The 19,393-nt window shown below is 48.6% G+C and overlaps 1 protein-coding gene across 2 annotated transcripts in view; it reads right to left on the bottom strand.

Moving 5' to 3' along the window:
• The window catches only part of nt5dc1 (5'-nucleotidase domain containing 1), a 764,356-nt gene that overhangs the window by 700,175 nt on the left and 44,788 nt on the right, over nucleotides 1-19,393 (bottom strand). For both annotated transcript variants that reach the window (XM_072499430.1, XM_072499431.1), the window contains exons 3-5: nucleotides 12,373-12,444; nucleotides 9,684-9,793; nucleotides 9,258-9,337 (exon numbers count right to left, since the gene is read on the bottom strand). In XM_072499430.1, coding sequence (XP_072355531.1) covers nucleotides 9,258-9,337; nucleotides 9,684-9,793; nucleotides 12,373-12,444 — 262 coding nt within the window. The remainder of the gene's footprint in view (nucleotides 1-9,257; nucleotides 9,338-9,683; nucleotides 9,794-12,372; nucleotides 12,445-19,393) is intronic.

Raw genomic sequence — 19,393 nt, 5'->3', positions numbered from 1 at the left:
AGAAACACAAAGTTAATATGCAAGTATAGCTAGGAATTACAAAGAAGGAAGAACAACACAGCACAGGAAGAGGCCCTTCGGCCCTTGAAGCCTGTACCAGTCATGATACCACTCTTGGCCAAAACCCTCATCACTTCTTAGTGCCGTATCCCTCTATACTCATCCTATCCATGTATTTGTTGAGATGCCTTTTGAACACCGTTAATGTATCTGCTTCCACAACCTCCCTCCTGGCAGCGCATTCCAGGCACTCACCACCCTTTGTGTAAAAAAACCTGCCTCTAAACTTTGTCCCACAGACTTTAAACCTATGCCCATCGTGACTGACCCTTCCACCCTGGGAAATAGTGCCTGCCCATCCACTCTATCCATGCCCCTCATAATCTTGTAGACCTCTATCAGGTTGCCCCTCAACATCCGTCATTCTAATGAAAACAGTCAGAGTCTATTCAGCCTCTCCGCATAGCTAACACCCTCCAGACCAGGAGACATCCTGGTAAACCTCCTCTGCACCCTCTCCAAAGCCTCCACATCCTTCTGGTAGTGTGGCGACCGGAATTGTGTGCAATATTTTAAGTGCAGCCTTACCAACGTTCTGTACAACTGTAGCATGACTTGTCAGTTTCTATACTTGATGCTCCGTCCAATGAAGACAAGCATTCCATATGCTTTCTTGACTACCTTGTGTTACCACTTTAAAAGATCTGTGGACCTGCACGCCCAGATCTCTCTGACTTTTCATTATTCCGAAGAGTTTTGCCATTTACAGTATATTTCCTCTCTCTGTCAGACCTACCAAAATGCATTACCTAACATTTGTCCAGATTAAACTACATGTGCCATTTCTCTGCCCAAGTCGCCAACCTTCCCATGTCCTAATCCTCAACACTATCTGCCACTCTACCAACCTTGGTGTCATCCGTGAACTTACTAATCAGACCAACATATTTTCCTCCAAATCGTTTATATATACTACAAACAACATGATCCCTGTGGAATACCACTAGTCACAACCTTCCATTCAGAAAAACACACTTCTACTGCTACCCTTTGCCTTATGTGACCCGAGCCAGTTCTGTATCCATCTTGCTACCTCACCTCTGATCCCTTGTGACTTCACCTTTTGTACCAGTTTGCCCTGAGGTAACTTGTCAAAGCTTTACTGAAGTCCATGTAAACAATATCCACTGCCCTCCCCTCATCAATCATCTTTGCCACATCCTCAAAAAACTTGATCAAGTTAGTGAGGCAGGACCTCCCCTTCACAAAACCATGCTGTCTATCGCTGATGAGACCATTTGTTTCCAAATGGGTATAAAGCCTGGCCCTGTGAATTTTCTCCAATAATTTACCGGCCTATAGTTTCCTGCATTATCCCGACTACCTTTCTTTTTGTTTTTAAAAATAATTTTTATTAAGGTCTTCACAGAATATCAGTAACAAAATGAAAAAGGAACCCAACAGGGTTAAGTACAAAACACAGTAAAAAAAACAACCCTCCATACCCCCCTCCCCCCCCGTACATAAATAATAAATTAACACACCGACTTAACACAAAGCAAACATAGCAAATATATACACCCCTTCAGAACCCCCAGTGTAAATAAACAAAAACAAAAATAAAGTGAACCCCCCCCCCCCCCCCCCCGAGTTGCTGCTGCCATTGACCAATGTCTATCGTTCTGCCAGGAAGTCTAAGAACGGTTGCCACCCCCTAAAGAACCCTTGTACCGACCCTCTCAAGGTGAATTTCACCCTCTCCAACTTAATAAACCCCGCCATATCGTTGATTCAGGATTCCACGCTTGGGGGTCTCGCATCCTTCAACTGAAGAAGAATCCATCGCCAGGCGACCAGGGACGCAAAGGCCAGAATACCGGCCTCTTTCGCCTCCTGCACTCCCGGCTCCTCTGCCACCCCAAATATTGCGAGCCCCCAGCCCGGTTTGACCCTGGAACCTACCACCCTCGACACCGTCCTCGCTACACCCCTCCAAAATTCCTCCAGTGCTGGGCATGCCCAGAACATATGGGTGTGATTCGCTGGGCTCCCCAAGCACCTAACACACCTGTCCTCGCCCCCAAAGAACCGGCTCATTCTTGTCCCGGTCACGTGTGCCCTGTGCAGCACCTTAAACTGTATGAGGCTGAGCCTCGCGCACAAAGAGGAAGAGTTCACCCTCCCTAGGGCATCTGCCCACATCCCTTCCTCGATCGCCTCTCCCAACTCCTCCTCCCACTTACTTTTCACCTCCACCACCGAGGCCTCCTCCTCCTGCATCACCTGGTAAGTTTCCGAGACCTTCCCCACTCCTCTCCCCCCCCACCCCCCCACCCAACCCCCACCCCCACCCTCCCCCCCCACCCCCCCGAGAGCACCCTGTCCTGTACTGTGTGTGGCAGAAGCAGCGGGAATTCCACCACCTGCCGCCTGGCAAACGCCCTTACCTGTAAGTACCTGAAGGTGTTCCCCGGGGTGAGCCCATACTTCTCCTCCAGCTCATCCCAGGCTCGCAAACTTCCCATCCACAAACAGGTCTCCCAACCTTCGTATCCCTGCCCTGTGCCACCCCAAAAACCCTCCATCTGTTCTCCCTGGGGCGAACCGGTGGTTCCCCTGTATTGGGGTCCACACCGAGGCCCCAACTTCCCCCCTGTGCCGCCTCCACTGCCCCCAGATTTTGAGGGCAGCCGCCACTACGGGGCTCGTGGTATGCCTCCTTGGAGGGAGCGGCAGCGGCGCTGTTCCCAGCGCCCACAGACTCGTACCCACACAAGACGCCGTCTCCAGCCTCTTCCATGCAGCCCCCTCCCCTTCCATCACCCACTTGCGCACCATCGGCGCATCGTCGGCACAGTAGTACCCACAGAGGTTGGGCATCGCCAGCCCCCCCCCCATCTCTACTCGCTCCAGGAACACCCTTCTCACCCTCGGAATCCCTCTCGCCCACACAAACCCCATTATGCTCCTGCTGACCCGCCTAAAAAAGGCCTTCGGGATAAGCACGGGGAGGAACCGTCATTTTGACTGACTGCACCCTACCTGCCAAGGACAGCGGCAACGCGTCCCACCTCTTGAACTCCTCCTCCATTTGCTCCACCAGCCTTGTGAAATTAAGCCTATGCAGGGCCCCCCAGCTCCTGGTCATCAGGACCCCCAAATACCTGAAGCTCCTCTCCGCCCTTTTTAGACAGAGCTCGCCAATCCCACTCTCCTGGTCCCCTGGGGGAACCACGAACAGGTCGCTCTTCCCCATGTTGAGCTTGTACCCCGAGAAATCCCCGAATTCCCTTAGGATCCTCATTACCTCCGGCATTCCCCCCACCGGGGCCGCCACATATAGCAGCAAGTCGTCCACATAGAGCGACACCCTTTGCTCCTCCCCACCCCGCACCAACCCCCTCCAGTTCCTCGACTCTCTCAGTGCCATAGCCAGGGGTTCAATCGTCAGTGCGAAGAGCAGGGGGGACAGGGGACACCCCTGCCTCGTCCCTCGGTGCAACCAAAAGTACGCAGACCTCCTCCTGTTCGTGGCCACACTCGCCCTCGGGACCTCATACAACAACCTAACCCACCTGACAAACCCCTCCCCAAACCTCTTCAGCACCTCCCACAGGTACCCCCACTCTACCCTATCAAAGGCCTTCTCAGCGTCCATCGCCACCACTATCTCCGCCTACCCCTCCGGCATCATGATAATGTTCAGAAGCCTCCGCACATTCGCGATCAACTGTCTCCCCTTCACGAACCCAGTCTGGTCTTCGTGGATGACCTGCGGCACACAATCCTCAAACCTCGTGGCTAAGACCTTCGCCAGCACCTTGGCATCTACATTTAGCAACAAAATCGGCCTGTAAGACCCACACTGCAGGGGATCCTTGTCCCGCTTCAGGATCAAGGAGATCAGTGCCCGGGACATCGTCGCGGGCAAAGCCACCCCCCCCCCCCCTGGCCTCATTGAAGGTCCTAATGAGCAATGGACCCAACAGGTCCATATATTTTTTATAGAACTCGACTGGGAAACCATCCGGCCCCGGTGCCTTCCCCGCCTGCATGCTTCCTATCCCTTTGGTCAGCTCCCCCAGCCCAATCGGGGCCCCCAATCCCGCCACCAGCCCTCCTCCACCTTCGGAAACCTCAATTGGTCCAGAAAGCGGCCCATCCCTCCCTCCCTCCTCCAGTGGGGGCTCGGACCGATACAGTTCCTCATAAAAGTCCCTGAAGACCCCATTGATGCCAACCCCACTCTGCACCACACTCCCTCCCCTGTCCTTAACTCCCCCGATCTCGCTAACTGCATCCCGCTTCCGAAGCTGATGCGTCAGCATCCGGCTTGCCTTATCCCCATACTCATAAATCGTCCCCTGGGCCTTCCTCCACTGCACCTCCGCCTTCCTGGTGGTCAACAGGTAGAATTTGGCCTGGAGGCTGCGCCTCTTCCTCAACAGTCCTTCCTCAGGCACCTCCGCATACCTCCTGTCTACCCTCACCATCTCCCCCACCAGCCTCTCCCTCTGCTCCCTCCTCTCCTTGTGGGCCCGAATGGAGATCAGCTCTCCCCTAACCACCGCCTTCAGCGCCTCCCATACCATCCCCACTCAGATCTCCCAGTTATCGTTGGCCTCCAGGTACCTCTCTATGCTTCCTCGGACCCGCTCACTCACCTCCTCGTCCGCCAACAGCCCCACCTCCAAGCGCCACAACGAGCGCTGTTCCCTCTCCTCCCCCAGCTCTAAGTCCACCCAATGCGGGGCGTGATCCGAAATGGCTATCGCCGAGTACGCGGTATCCTGTACTCTCGTTATCAGTGCCCTGCTCAAAATAAAAAAGTCGATCCGGGATTAAGCCTTATGGACATGTGAGAAGAATGAAAATTCCCTAGCCCCCGGCCTTGCAAATCTCCAAGGGTCCACCCCTCCCATCTGGTCCATAAACCCCCTCAGCACCTTAGCCGCCGCCGGCTTCCTACCCGTCCTAGACATGGAGCGATCCAGTGCCGGATCCAACACCGTGTTAAAGTCTCCCCCCATTATCAGGTCCCCCACTTCCGAGTCAGGAATCCAACCCAACATGCGCCACATAAAACCCTCATCGTCCCAGTTCGGAGCATACACATTGACCAGTACCACCCTCTCTCCCTGCAGCTTACCACTTACCATCACGTACCTACCGCCACTGTCTACCACAATGCTTGACGCCTCGAACGATACCTTCTTTCCCACCAAGATCGCCACCCCTCGATTTTTGGCATCCAGCCCCTAATGAAACACCTGACCGACCTACACTTCCCCATCTTACCTGGTCTGCCAACATCAGGTGTATCTCCTGGAGCATGACCACATCCGCCTTCAGCCCCTTCAGGTACGCGAACACGCGGGCCCGCTTGACCGGCCCGTTCAGTCCCCTTACATTCCAGGTTATCAACCGGATCAGGGGGCTACTCGCCCCCCCCCCCTCCCCTGCCGACTAGCCATAACCCCTCCTCGGCCAGCCCCATAGCAGCAGCAACTCTATTCCCACCCCCCCCCACCCCCCACCCTTCTAGACCATACAAAAGCCTCCTTTTTCTAATTGACGAGGTTCACAGTATCCTTTTTCCAAGGCTCCCTAAATTTCCCATACTTATCCTTCGTTCTCTCAGAAACATGACTTTCCTAAGGGATTAGGGATGCAAATGGTATATTGACCTTCATTGCAAGGTAGCCAGTGTAAAAGACTAAGGAAATTCTTGAGTATAAGAATTGGCAAGTCATGTTGCAGCTGTATAGAACCTTAGTTAGGCCACACTTGGAGTATAGTGTTCAATTCTGGTCGCCACACTACCAGAAGGATGTGGAGGCTTTAGAGAGGGTGCAGAAGAGATTTACCAGAATGTTGCCTGGTATGGAGGGCATAAGCTATGAGGAGCGATTGAATAAACTCGGTTTGTTCTCACTGGAACGAAGGAGGTTGAGGGGCGACCTGATAGAGGTATACAAAATTATGAGGGGCATAGACAGAGTGGATAGTCAGAGGCTTTTCCCCAGGGTAGAGGGGTCAATTACTAGGGGGCATAGGTTTAAGGTGAGAGGGGCAAGGTTTAGAGTAGATGTACGAGGCAAGTTTTTTACGCAGAGGGTAGTGGGTGCCTGGAACTCGCTACTGGAGGAGGTAGTGGAAGCAGGGACGATAGGGACATTTAAGGGGCATCTTGACAAATATATGAATAGGATGGGAATAGAAGGATACGGACCCAGGAAGTGTAGAAGATTGTAGTTTAGTCGGGCAGTATGGTCGGCACGGGCTTGGAGGGCCGAAGGGCCTGTTCCTGTGCTGTACATTTCTTTGTTCTTTGTTCTTTTGAAGCCTTGCTGCAACTGTGCATGGCCATGGTGGAACCATTCCTGGAATACTGTGGACAGTTTTTATTTTGGTACCTAAGGAAGGATATATTTTCCTTAAGGAGGGTGCAATGAAAGATCACTAGGTGGAATCCTGGGATAAGACAATTGTCCCATCAGGAGATATTGTGTAGAATGGACATAAATCCTCTGCAATTTAGAAGAATGAAAGTTGATCTTGGTGAAGCATGTTAAAATTATGAGAGGCTCAGAGCCGACGATCAGAGGATGCTTACCATAGTTGGAGAATATAGAACCAGTGGGTGGATGATAGGCTTAGAATAAGGGGATGGCAACCTTGGAGTTAGATGAGCAAAAATGTCTTCACTGAGAAGATTCTGATTCTTTGCAATTCTCTACCTGAGAGGGCTGTGAGTGCTCAATCTATTGAGTATATTCAAGGCTGAGAGTGTCAAGATTTTTTCGACTCTTAGCTAATCAAAATATATGGGTCTGGGTGGGAAAATGAAGTGGCCAATTTGCAAAATCTCCACTCATGTGGGTTGGTTCAATTCATCAGCACCAACAATATTCTCTGAAGCTTTTATATAGCCAAAGAAGAGTAGAATCCTCATCACCACAATGTGGTCAAAATGTCTCCAACCACTTCCTGTTTTTGTCTTCTTCAGTGTCACTTGCCAGAAAAGTATCTCTTCTTGAACTGAAGTGACAGAAATCTATTTTTAGCAACTGCAAATATGGGGTTATACACCATAATGAAGTGTTTTAGATGAATGTCGGTTTTTGTAAAAAAAAAACTCACTTAAAAATGTTTAAGTTACAGCATTCTAGATTTCAACTCAACCAAATCAAATTCTAGTAGAATCAAGTAATATCTAATATGCAAGTTCAGAAAACTGAGCAGAATTATTAAGATGGCAGAGTGGCACAGTAGCACAGTGGTTAGCACTGCTGCTTTACAGCATCAGGGACCCGGGTTCAATTTCAACCTTGCGTGACTGTGTTTACACATAATCCACGTGTCTGCGTGGGTTTCCTCTGGGTTCTCAGGTTTCCTCCCACTGTCCAAAGATGTGCAGGTTAGGTGGATTGGCCATGATAAATTGACCCTTCATGTTAAACAGTTAGTTGGGTTTATGGGGTTACTGGGATAAGGAGGGGTATGGGCTGGGTCGGATGCTCTTTCGGAGGGTTGGTGTGGACTTGATGGGCCGAATGGCCTTCTTCTTAACTGTAGTGACTATGATTCCAAAAGCAATGCCATAGAAAAATCACAATTGTGTACAGTTCATGAAAGTTTAGACAACCCTATTAAGTAGACTTCAATTTGAACACAGTAAGCGGGGCCCTACAACACTGATTGCTCTGCCATAAAATCTGAAATGAAAACAGAAAATGCTGGACGTTGACTTTTATGGAGATGTTAACATTTCAGATATGGGTCTGACCTGCTCAGCTCAATGTTTCCAGCGCTTTGTTAGGGTTTCAGATTTTCAGCTTGCAGTTTTTGACTTATATTTATGCTCAAAAATTTTAACTTGCTCAAACATTTAGCAGAACAAAATCTTCCAGAAATTATCATGCGATCTAACCAAATGGAAACTGATGTCCCATAGCGAGTGCCTTTAGCAGCGTGTTGCCCGATGCACTCAGTGCCGAGACACACAATGCTACCTAACGTGACTCGTTAGATACGGGGCCTCAGCAGGGACGCACAGCCAAGACCCTACGTTTCCTGCACAGAGGAGCCGTGACGCCGTATTTTTAAATGGCCTCTGATCTCGTGAGCCCCCAACACACCCCTAAACCTCCTGCTCTTCTTCCCCCCACTCCTAGCCCAAGCCCCAACTTACTATAAGGGGGTTGGCACTGCCAGAGTGTCAGGCTGGCACTTTTCTTTTAATTTTTCCATTAAGAGTCATTTAGCCTGGCCAATCCACCTACCCTGCACATCTTCCGGTTGTGGGGGCGAGACCCATGCAGACAGGGGGAAAATGTGCAAACTCCACACAGTGAGCCGGGGCTGGTATGGAACCCGGGTCTTCAGTGCCGCAAGGCAACAGTGTTTATTATTGCACTACCATGCCGCCTCAGGCTGGCACTGCCAAGGTGCACAGATGGCACCTGCAATGCTAGGGTACCACCCTGCCCAGATGGCATGCAACTGGGGCCTCCAATCACCTGGGAAACCCGCACGAGTGCTGTTCCGCCTGGTCCCAGTTTGTGGAAACCAGTATTGAACAACGCTTGCCCGAGGTCTCCAAGGTTAGGGAGTTAGATCCCAACGCCCTGGTTCGATCTCAGGAATACAGCAGACGTCCTAGTGATCCTGCCCACAATGAGCAGGCTTCACATCGCTACATCACGCAAAATCGCGTTAGATCTCGCAAGGTATGGCAAGTCGAGTGGATCCCAGGTGCAGGTCTCCCGTCAGTTATCGGCCACTTTGTGGCGCGGCGTGGTGCTTTTCCGACGCAGCACGGTCATAAAACCTGCCCTATGTTTCACTTTCAGGATTAACATTGCTGTGGGTCTGGAGTCACATGTAGGCCAGACCAGGTATGGATGCCAGATTTCCTTCCCAAAAGGGAATCAATTATGCATTTTTACAACAATCGATAGTTGTCATGATCACCATTACTGAGACTCGCTTTATGTTCCAGATTTATTAACTGAATTCAAATTCCACTGGTTGCCAAGGTGAGATTTGAACCCATGCCTACAGAGCATTAGCCTGGGTTCAATGACATTACCACTTTTCTCTTTGCTGAAGAAAATCTCATGCCACTGAGGGATTGAAATTTGAGTAAATAATTCCATTTAAGAGTTAATAACCAGAATAAATGCAATGCGATAAATGACCTCTTGTCTGCTGTAAATTCTTGGCTTCTACGTTAAAAATTATTATTGTCTCACCTGATCTAACAGATCCACTACACGAGCACATAGCAAAGCTCCTGGCAGGTCAAAGTAATTGTCATAGAAATGATATTTGCCTGGCAAAGAAGAAGAAAAAGGTCAGTTAAAATTTCTTTAGAAGATAATGTATTGTATGGCTATCACAAAATATAATTGGTAGATTTAGAATTTGATTTATTAGTTCAGCATCTTTAGCAATTATCATACAGTGCTATGTCTAATTAGGTTTTACAATCGAATGAATAAATTCAACATTTTGTAATCCAGAATTGCACATTACAGGCAATGTATTTTCTTCTAATCAATAACAAAATCATTTCAAAAAATTGCATTTCAGCATCAGAAGGACCCACACATAAACAAGCATTCTTAATTGTAATTGAGTAACCCAAATTAATATTTTACCCTTCTTTTACACCATACCTGAACGTGCAAATGTTCCATTAATAGTTTTGAAGTGCTTCCATTTTCTCTTCTTTCCATAGGTTTCCAATATCTCTTCTACTGTCAAAATTCTCGTGCCATGACTTGCTCTAATTGAAATATCAAATGTTGATGATGAGTGAACTTAAACTTAGTTAAAAACAGCTTACGAGAGGTTCTGCAACCACCTGGTTTTAGAATATTTTTGTAGTTGACTGTACACCAAAACGGAGCAAATAATTAGCATGTCGTATGTGAAGTTCAATACATTAATAATGTTAAATAGAGCAAATATTTTGAGATGGTACAACTTTTAAGGTATATTTTTAATTTAGCACCATTGAAACATTTGTCTGGCCGCAGTGAAGAACATAGTTGAGCTTTAACCTGGCATTTTATCAAAACAAAGTGATTAACATGGAAAACCACCAATATAAATTTGTTTAGAACCAAAAGAACTTAAAATTAAACAAATACAATTCGCCTGCATTCATATTATGATTTGCAAGTCAAACTGAAGCAATGCAAGATACTCTCCTCTCAATGACCTAATATTGGGCTGTTCCAGGTCTGAAAGTCACTTAGACAAGTACAGGACAATTAAGGAAAGCCAGCACAGAACACGGTGGCAGAATAGTTAGCACTGCTGCCTCACAGCGTCAGGGACCTGGGTTCAATTCCGGCCTTGGGTGACTGTGTGGAGTTTGCACGTTCTCCCAGTTTCCTCCGGTACTCCTATTTCCTCTCATTGTCCAAAGACGTGCAGGCTAGGTGGATTGGTCATGTTCAAAGCGTGGGGTTAAGGGGATGGGGGCGGCGAAGAAGGCCGAGGTAGAGTGTTCTTTCCGAGGGTTGGTGCAGGCTTGATGGGTCAAGTGGCCACCTTTTGCATAGGGATTCTGTGGAATCATTAAGGGAAAATTATGTTGAACTAACTTGGTGGAGGTTTTTGGTGAGGCAACAGAGAAAGTTGATAAGGACAACACTGTGGTGTGGTTTATAGATTTTTGAAAGGCATTTGATCCAGTGCCATACAACACACTTTTGACCAAAACTCCAGCTCATGGAATAAAAGGCAAAGTAGGCACTGGGATAAGAAATTGGCTGAGTGCCAAGAATCAGAGCAGTGATAAATGGTTGTTTTTTCGATTGGAGGAAGGTTTATAGTGGGGTTTCCCAGAGGTCAGTGTTTAAGCCCTTGCTTTCCCTGATGAATGTGATATAAAATAATTGTTTTAGAGATATTAGTTACTGTAATGTAGAGATAGGCCAGTCTCATTTTGGTGAGTTCACAGACAAAGGATTTCAGAATGCATGGCAAAGCAAGGAGGAGGTGTGTCCAGCTACGGAGGGGAAAAGGATGCTGGGTAATAGGGGGCCAGAGGAAGGGATTGGAAGTGAGCCAATTAGGATGTATGGCCAGGTCAGGAGGGGTATAGGATGACCTATGGGAATCGCGTATGTGAAACTTGATGCCATTTGTGTGTATCAGTAGAGATTCCTTTGTCCTACAGACTCACTTGATTCCGGAGGTACAGAAAGCAAGATGTGTTTTGTACCGCTGTGAATTGAGTCAGGCTTGCAAGTCAAATAAAATAACTAATGCTGTACCTGCAAATCCATCTCAACTTTTATTGAGGCCAGACTGACGGGTAAAGAAATTTATGTTTTGTCACTGATATATATTAATTACCTAGATTGTAGTGCTCAGGGCATGATTTCAAAATTTGCAGAAGATACAAATATTGGAGACATTTTCAACTATGATGAGAATAGTCTTGAACTTCAAAAGGATATGGACATGCTGATGGACTGGGCAGACAAGTGGCAGATGGAAGTTAAATGCTGAAAAGTGTGAGGTAATTCATTTTGGCAGGAAGAATATGGAGCGGGAGTATAAAATATATAAAATAAACAGACTCTAGAGGAGGTGCAGGAACAGCGGGACCTCGCTGTATATGTGCGTGAGCCATTGAAGAAGGGACGGCATGTTGAGAGAGCAATTAATAAAGCGCAGAGTATCTTAAGCTTTATTATGAGGGCCATTGAGTACGTGTAAGGAGATCATGCTGAACTTGTACAAGACACTCTGGTTTACTGCATCTAGTTTTGGGTAGCATACTTGAGGAAGGATGTTAAGATACTGGAGAGAGAACAGAAGAGATTCACAAGAATAACTGCAGGAATAAAAAATTGCAGCCGAATAGACTGGAAGGGGTGGCTCTGATTTTGTTGGAGAGAAGGCGGAGACTTGATAGAGATATTCAAGATCCTGAGGGGCATGGACAGGGTAAGTATTGAGAAATTGTTCCCATTCAAGGTAGCACCCATGTACTAGATGGCACAGGTTCAAAATAATTAGCAAAAGGAGTAGACATGATGTGAGGGAAAGGGGAAATCACCATCAGGCGGTTGGAGTCCGGAACAAATTTCCTGAGAAGGTGGTCGAGGCAGTTTCAACTGAAGTTTTTGGAAGAGAATTGGATTGCTACCTGAAAATAATGAGCAAGGTCTCTTTTACCTTTACACTACCATCATCCCGATGCCTAAAGTCCCCCAATATCACCGCTTTTTCATTTTTGCACATATCTGTGATTTCTCTGCAGATTTGCCCCTCTATATCTCTGCCTCTTTCACCACTTGGGAGACTTAAACTGCAATACAAATGAAAAAAAATTAAAATACTCACCTCAGAACTGTCCCATCTTCACCCAGTTTCAGCAAATTTCCATCTTCCAAATCCAACAGCAAGCCTTTGAAACTGCCAAAGGAACAAGACATGTTGAAGACTGACAAATAACACAAATTCAGAAGTTCAGTCATGAGATTTATTGATTTAGGTCTGTTTACTCTTCTATCATTATGGTACTCAATATTTTGAAGAGTTGCATTGTGCACGTTTTCAATCTTTTTTTGACCAGAAATCACACTATGGACAGTGTTGATTTAAGTTTTGAAACAATGGGCTGAGTTTTGCTGGCCCACTGAGGTCAGGGGGGCAGGAAGACTGGCAGTATGACAGGGGAAGGCGATAAAAGTCAAAGTCAAATGTCTTCCATTCGCCATGTTGCCAGCAGAAAGAACCTTAGCAGTGATGGGACTAATTGAACCATTAAATGGTCAAAGTCCACTTCCTGCCCACTTTATCCAAATTGACAGTGCCCATCACTGTGGGGAAACCCCTGCGCCCCACTGGTAATGGCCGCATTGGAGCAGATTCCATTGCATCAATGTATCATAACCCCAATCCACCCCCCTGTCTGCCTGCAATCTCCCGCAAAGAACTCCCTGCTCTTTGAGAGCGTCTCTCCATTGAAGCACCCTTATGCTGGAGATAGAGGAAGAGAGAACCTGCCCAAAGGAAAAATCATCAGTCGACCTGGGGTCAACGGTGTCCATCCATGCCAGCTGCAGAATGGACCGTCACCATGAATCAGCCTCAACTACCACAAGAGACAATGTTCAATACAGAAGTAAGATTGCCGGGGCAGAGTCGAAGCAGACAGATGCCATCATCCTGGAGCTTCAGCCTCAGCAGTATCCACCACTAGCAGCGACGCAGCCAAGGCTGCTGAGAAGCAGGCTCTCTGGTTTGGCCAGCAGCTTGAGGGGGTGCACTACAATACTCAATTGAACGGTGGTTCCATCCAGTGGCAGCAATATATCACCCAGGTGCCAACCACTTTGCAAAGCAGGCAAGCTCCTACGTTTGATCCTGGAACTTCAGACTCCCAAAACAAACTGAGCCCAATGAAGACATATTTGTACATTGATAACATTACTGCAAAGTATTGAATTTTGTTTAAATCTGAGTCAGGACTACAATATTCTTGGAGGTGAAAATCTCACCTGCTTCATTTCCGGGAGAGGTTAGGGCTTCATCCTAGATTTGAATACGTCGTGTCCAGGTACCTCTCCCCCCTCCCTGATCTGTCGCAGCATCCGAAGCTCAGAATTCAGTTCATCAACTCTGAGCCAGAGATCCTTAAGCAACTAATACTTAATACAGACGTGGTCACTGGGAAGCACATTGGGGTCCACCAGCTCCCACATCATGCAGGAACGACACACCACCTGACCCTCCATCTCCATTTTATTTCAGTAGTTTTTAATTTGGATTTTAAATTTTTATTTCAAATTTTTCCTTTTACCTCAGTCTCAAAGCACTTCATAACCAGCAATTCAAATGGATTTACAAATTTAGCACATCTTCCCTATTAGTCAACCAAATCATAGTCTTTCTCAATGTTATTTTTCAGGGTTTTTTTTTTTTTTTTTTTTTTTAAACCATTCGGAATCAAGAATATCGCTCACCTTTCTTCACCCTCCCCCCACACACTGCTCTCTGAATGTCTCCTGCTCACAGCTCCCCGAGTATCGGCCTCAGAATCCCCGAGGTGAGTTTTTATATCACTTACCTTCCCCTACACACTGCTCTCTGAATGTCTGCCGCTCACAGTTCCCCAAGTGAAGGCCTCAGAATCTCCGATGTTAGGTTATTTATAGCACTTAACTTCCCTCAGTGCACTCTGAATTTCTCACAGCTCTCAAGTGAAGTGCTTGGTAGAGGAGGTGGTGTTGGACAAGGCCCCTGAGGTGGACCGGGTCAAAGGTCCTCGAGGCAGAAGCTAAGAGCAGGGGAGCTGCTGTGGGCAGTGATTGTGCGGATGCACAAGTTTTTGAACAAGGAGAAGATCCTGAGGTGGGGCAGGAAGAAGCAAGTCTGAGTGGGAGGGTAATCGAATCCGGATCTAAGAGGAGATTGATGCGAAGCTGGCAAAAAGTTGAATGGGTCTCAACAAGGCCAAGGTGGTGCTCTACAGACGGCAGATTTGGTTCGGAGTGTTGTACCCAGCCAGATTCTGGGTAACTCACGATGGCCGGGAATATTACTTTGAGATGCCAGAGGAGGAGGCGAATGACTTTATCAGGGACGATAAGCTGGGGAGAGTTGAGGGATGGTATGGGATGGAGGAGTTAAGTACATGAAAGTTGGGATTTGCACTTGTTTGGGTTTGCCGATTAGGGGAAGATTGTAAGAAGTTGTAAGTTCGTAAGGGGGAGGTGATCGTTTCCCCCCCCCCCCCTCCCACCTTTTGATTTTTGGGAGGATGTTTTTATGCAGTTTGGTGTGTTTTCATGTGAGAGGTGTGTTCTATGGGGCCCTTTGGGTGGTGTTGATCGTTTTGGTGGTCTTTAGGGAGGCTGGGGCCTGCAGTGCAGGGTTAGGCGGGGTTGGGAGGGGTGGGGAGCCTTCAGGCAGGAGTCACCATGCTGGCAAGTAACACTTGGGTGGGGGAGGAGGCCATGATGGTTGGCCAGTTTGGGGTGCGGGGGCGGGATTGTGACATGGCAGATATGGAGGGTGAACATGGTCATGGGCGGGGTGGGGGGACCATCTTTGATGGGCCTGGTTCAGAGCGAGTTTGGACGTGGCAGAGCCGAAGCGGAGGGGGTTGAAGGTGGACGAAGGTTTTGGGGGGGGGGGGGGGGTTGGGGGGGGGGGGCATTTTGTTGAGCAAGAAAATGGGGCTTGTGGGGGCTGGAAGGTGTGAGATGGGAGTGGGAGGTTTGTGATAGTGAGAGGGACGCCGGTAGTGTTAGTCAAAGTGTGTGCATCTAATTGCGACAGCGAGACGCATACTGGCGCACCAGTTGCAAAGGCAGGCCGTGAGTAGGGAAATATTGAAGATATGGACTGGGGATGAGTGTAGGAGCCAGGGAAGATAAACAAAGTGTTTAGGGAGTACTACCAGGGACTGTACGAGGCGGGCCCGCGGGGAGACGAGCGGGACATGGGGCAGTTTCTGGATGAGCTGCAATTTCCCCAGGTGGAGGAAGCAAAGAGGCAGGCGTTGGGGGAGCCCCTGGGCCGAGGGAGGTGGTAGATAGTATCAGGGGTATGAAGTCGGGGAAGGCCCAGGGCCGAATGGGTACCCAGCGGAATTCTACAAGGAATTTGCGACGGACCTGGCAACACATCTGTTGGGGCGTTTAATTAAGCGCTGGAGAAGGGGGAGCTGCCAGAGACGATGACGCAGGCAGTAATCATGCTAATCCCGAAAAAGGGGAAGGACCCGGTGGAATATGGATCGAATAAGCCCATATCACTATTGAACACGGATGTGAAAGTATTGGCTAAATTGTTGGCGGGGAGGATGGAGGATTGTGTCCCAGGGGTGGTTGCAGAAGATACAACAGGCTTCGTGAAGCACAGGCAGCTCACGAGTAATATAAGTAATATAAGGCGGTTGTTGAATGTGGTGAAGAATCAGTCGGGGGCTCTGGTACCAGAGGTGGTTGTGTCCATGGACACGGAGAAGACTTTGATCGGGTGGAGTGGTGGTACTTGTTTGAGGTTTTAGGGAGGTTTGGATTTGGGTCGCGATTTGTGGCATGGGTGCGGTTGCTGTATGTGGCACCAAGGGTGAGTGTGAGGAGGAGTAATATGAGTTCGCAAAGCTTTGGCTTGTAGCCAACTAAAATGGGCACCTGCAAAGGACCATGGGAATTGTGGTCAATTTGGACACAGACAAGTACACAGCCTCTGTGTATTGTGCAAAGAAGCCAGACATGACCGAAACTTGCATCCATTAAAAGTCAATCACCATTTCCCCCAGGACAATAGAATTCGAATTAAGGAACCACAATAGTAGCAGACTAACCGGCGCCACGTCCCCTTATATGGAAAGGCCTACGTGCCTGGGACAATGACAGCTAGGACCCGCCCAGCCACCGAGGTATCCGCCCCTTAATTGGAGAGGAGCAATGAGGGTGATCGAAATCCTATCGATCCATTGGATCTGGAGTTAGGACCGCCCAAAAGGGTACGAAAGAGAAGGATAAGAAGTCCTGCGCACTAAGGATCGGCCTCTTTTGGACCGGCCTGTGTGCGACCAATTGCAGCATATCAAACAGCTAAGTTCAAGGACCCGCAATCGCTACCTGAAGGACGAGCCCAGCTGAGACAAACCTGAAGACTTCCAACCGACCCACGTGGACACGGTAAAGGCCTTATCTCCCACACAGAGCCGGTCACCCTGAAGTTAAGTAAAGGTCATCTTAGTTATTAGGTCTAGTTTAGAAATAAGTCTTGTGTTTATTAATAAACTGTCTTTTGAACTAATATACTGGTTGTGTGGTCATTCGGTCAATATAAGGAACCGCTTGTGGTTCACATAGAAATAAAGAAGTCAACAGACTTACACCAGGGAACGAGGCAGGGCTACCCGTTGTTGCCATTGTTGTTTGCGTTGGCCATAGAGTCGTTGGCTCTTAGGGGGTCGGAGGAGTGGCAGGGGATTATGAGGGGACAGAGGGAGCACTGGGCGTCGCTCTATGCCGATGACCTGTTGCTATATGTTTCGGATCAGCTGGAGAGTATGGAAAAGATTATGGGCCTTCTGGGGAGGTTTGAAGAGGTCTCGGAGTACAGTAATCTTTACTGTCACAGGTCGGCTTACAAAATGAAGTTACTGTGAAAAGACTCGAGTCGCCACACTCCGGCGCCTGTTCGGGTACACAGAGGGAGAATTCAGAATGTCCAATTCACCTAACAGCACGTCTTGTGGGAGGAAACCGGAGCACCTGGAGGAAACCCACACAGACACAGGGAGAACATGCAGACTCCACACAGACAGTGACCCAAACCAGGAATCGGACCTGGGACCCTGGCGCTGTGAAGCCCCAGTGCTAACCACTGTGCTACCATGCTGCCCACTGAGTGCAAACTGAATGCAGGGAAAAGCAAGGTTTTCCCTGTGAATGAGCTGGAACAGCAGGCTAATTTAGGGGGAACGTCATTTACGGTAGCGAGGGATAGCTTCAGGTATTTGGGGATTCAGGTAGTGGGGGATTGGACGGGGCTCAACAAGTGGAACTTAACAAAGCTGGTGGAGGAGGCCAAGAGGGATCTTAGGGGGTTCGTTACAATGCACTTGACGTTGGCGGGGAGTGTCCAAGTGGTGAAAATGAATATTCTGCCGAGGTTCTTGTTTATTTTTCAGGCTCTCCCTATCTTTATACCAACGGCCTTTTTTCGGAAATTGGGCACGATTATTTTGAACTTGTGTGGGCGGGGAAGGTGACGAGGGTGGGGAGGACCCTGCTTCAGAGGCAGTAGGTGGCAGTTGGCGTTGCCAAACTGCTTCATTATTACTGGGTGGCGAATGTGCAGATGAGGCCATCAAGGACATTGCATCCAGGTTAAAATGGAGCCTGAGCGGATTCCAGGTCCTTAGCGCTGTGGCCACCACTATCGTGCTTCTTGAGTTCTTGGCTAGGGAAAATAGAAATGGCGCCAGTGCTCAAAGGGATGTCCCCATACAGGAGGTCTCTTCCATTCACACCTCTGGCTCTCTGATCCACTCCCATACCCTTTCAGCGTCAGCCAGCCAATGTCAGAAGAGGTGGTTCGGGAGGGCCAGGCCCCCCCCATATTTCTCAGTCTTTGTAGGACACTCTTACAGTTTCCCTCTCCCCAACACAAGCACCATGACTAATTTGTCTACTTTGACAAAAAAGGCCTTGGAAATGAAGATCATAATGGAAGGCACCAGAACCGGACGGATTCCCCGTGGACTTGTATAAAATGTTTGCGGCAGCACTGGCCTTGCACCTGCAGGAGGTGTTCAATGACTCACTGTCGAGAGGGACTCTGCCACTCAAGCTGGCATAGGCCTCAATATCGCTGATACCTAAAAAAGACACAGGCCTGATTGAATGCGGGTCATGCAGACCCATTTCACACAAACACTGACACCAAATTCTTGGTGAATGCCCTGACGAGGCGTTTGGAGAGTTGCGTGCCAGAGGGAGCCGCAGAAGATCAGACCAGGTTTGTAAAAGGTAGAGAGCTAACGGCGAACATCAGTCACCTGATGGCCGTGAGAGCAGATAAAATTCAATGTGTAAATTTTTCCTCTCTGCCAGCAGCACCACAGTCGAGGCCGTGGAGTAGCACCGATCCACCTCCACTATGGAGCTAGGTAAGCCCAAACACATGAGGGCAGTACCCCTGTGGAGGGAACCAACAATGCATATAGCCTGTAGCCCCAGCTTGACAAGGAACCTAGGGCATGACGGTGTCAGGCCTCACCAACTTGGCTGTGTGACATAGTAAAGGGAGACCCCTGGTAGAAAGCAAGATAGGAGGCCATCCATCGAGTTCCTATGGGACACGGGAGGATCCTGCACTACCCTTAATACATCCTGCGACTTGGATAACATATGGTGCACCTGTAGGAAGATCAGCCAAGTAGTTTTGCAGACCACTTACAGGAAGGGTCCAAGACAGAACCATGAGAGTTCAGGTTGGGAGACGTGGTGTGCTATCATCCAGCCATTATAGTCAACCTCTACCCCAAAGCAGAACATACTCTGGGTTCCGGTTTCATGCAGAAATGTAGTCACTCCTTTGACCCAGCGAACTGTTGTATATGGCTAATGGCCCAGACAAGAGGTACCAACAGAAGTAGCCACAGGGATAGTATAGATAGTACCTCCACAATCGTGGTGTTATAGATAACACACAAGCATTCGCAAACCAGAAATATGGCTGTAGTCGGATGATCGGAGAAATCATTATAAAAGACCTTGATCCAATATGTGGGGGCACAGTGGCACACTGCTGCCTCACAGCTCCAGTGACCCAGGTTCGATTCCGGCCTTGGGGGAGTTGGCACTTTCTCCCAGTGTCTGCGTGGGTTTCC

This window comes from Scyliorhinus torazame, chromosome 4 (assembly GCF_047496885.1).
Source record: "Scyliorhinus torazame isolate Kashiwa2021f chromosome 4, sScyTor2.1, whole genome shotgun sequence".
In the NCBI taxonomy this organism is placed as follows: Eukaryota; Metazoa; Chordata; class Chondrichthyes; order Carcharhiniformes; family Scyliorhinidae; genus Scyliorhinus; species Scyliorhinus torazame.
This window is presented reverse-complemented; position numbering and strand designations above follow the sequence as displayed.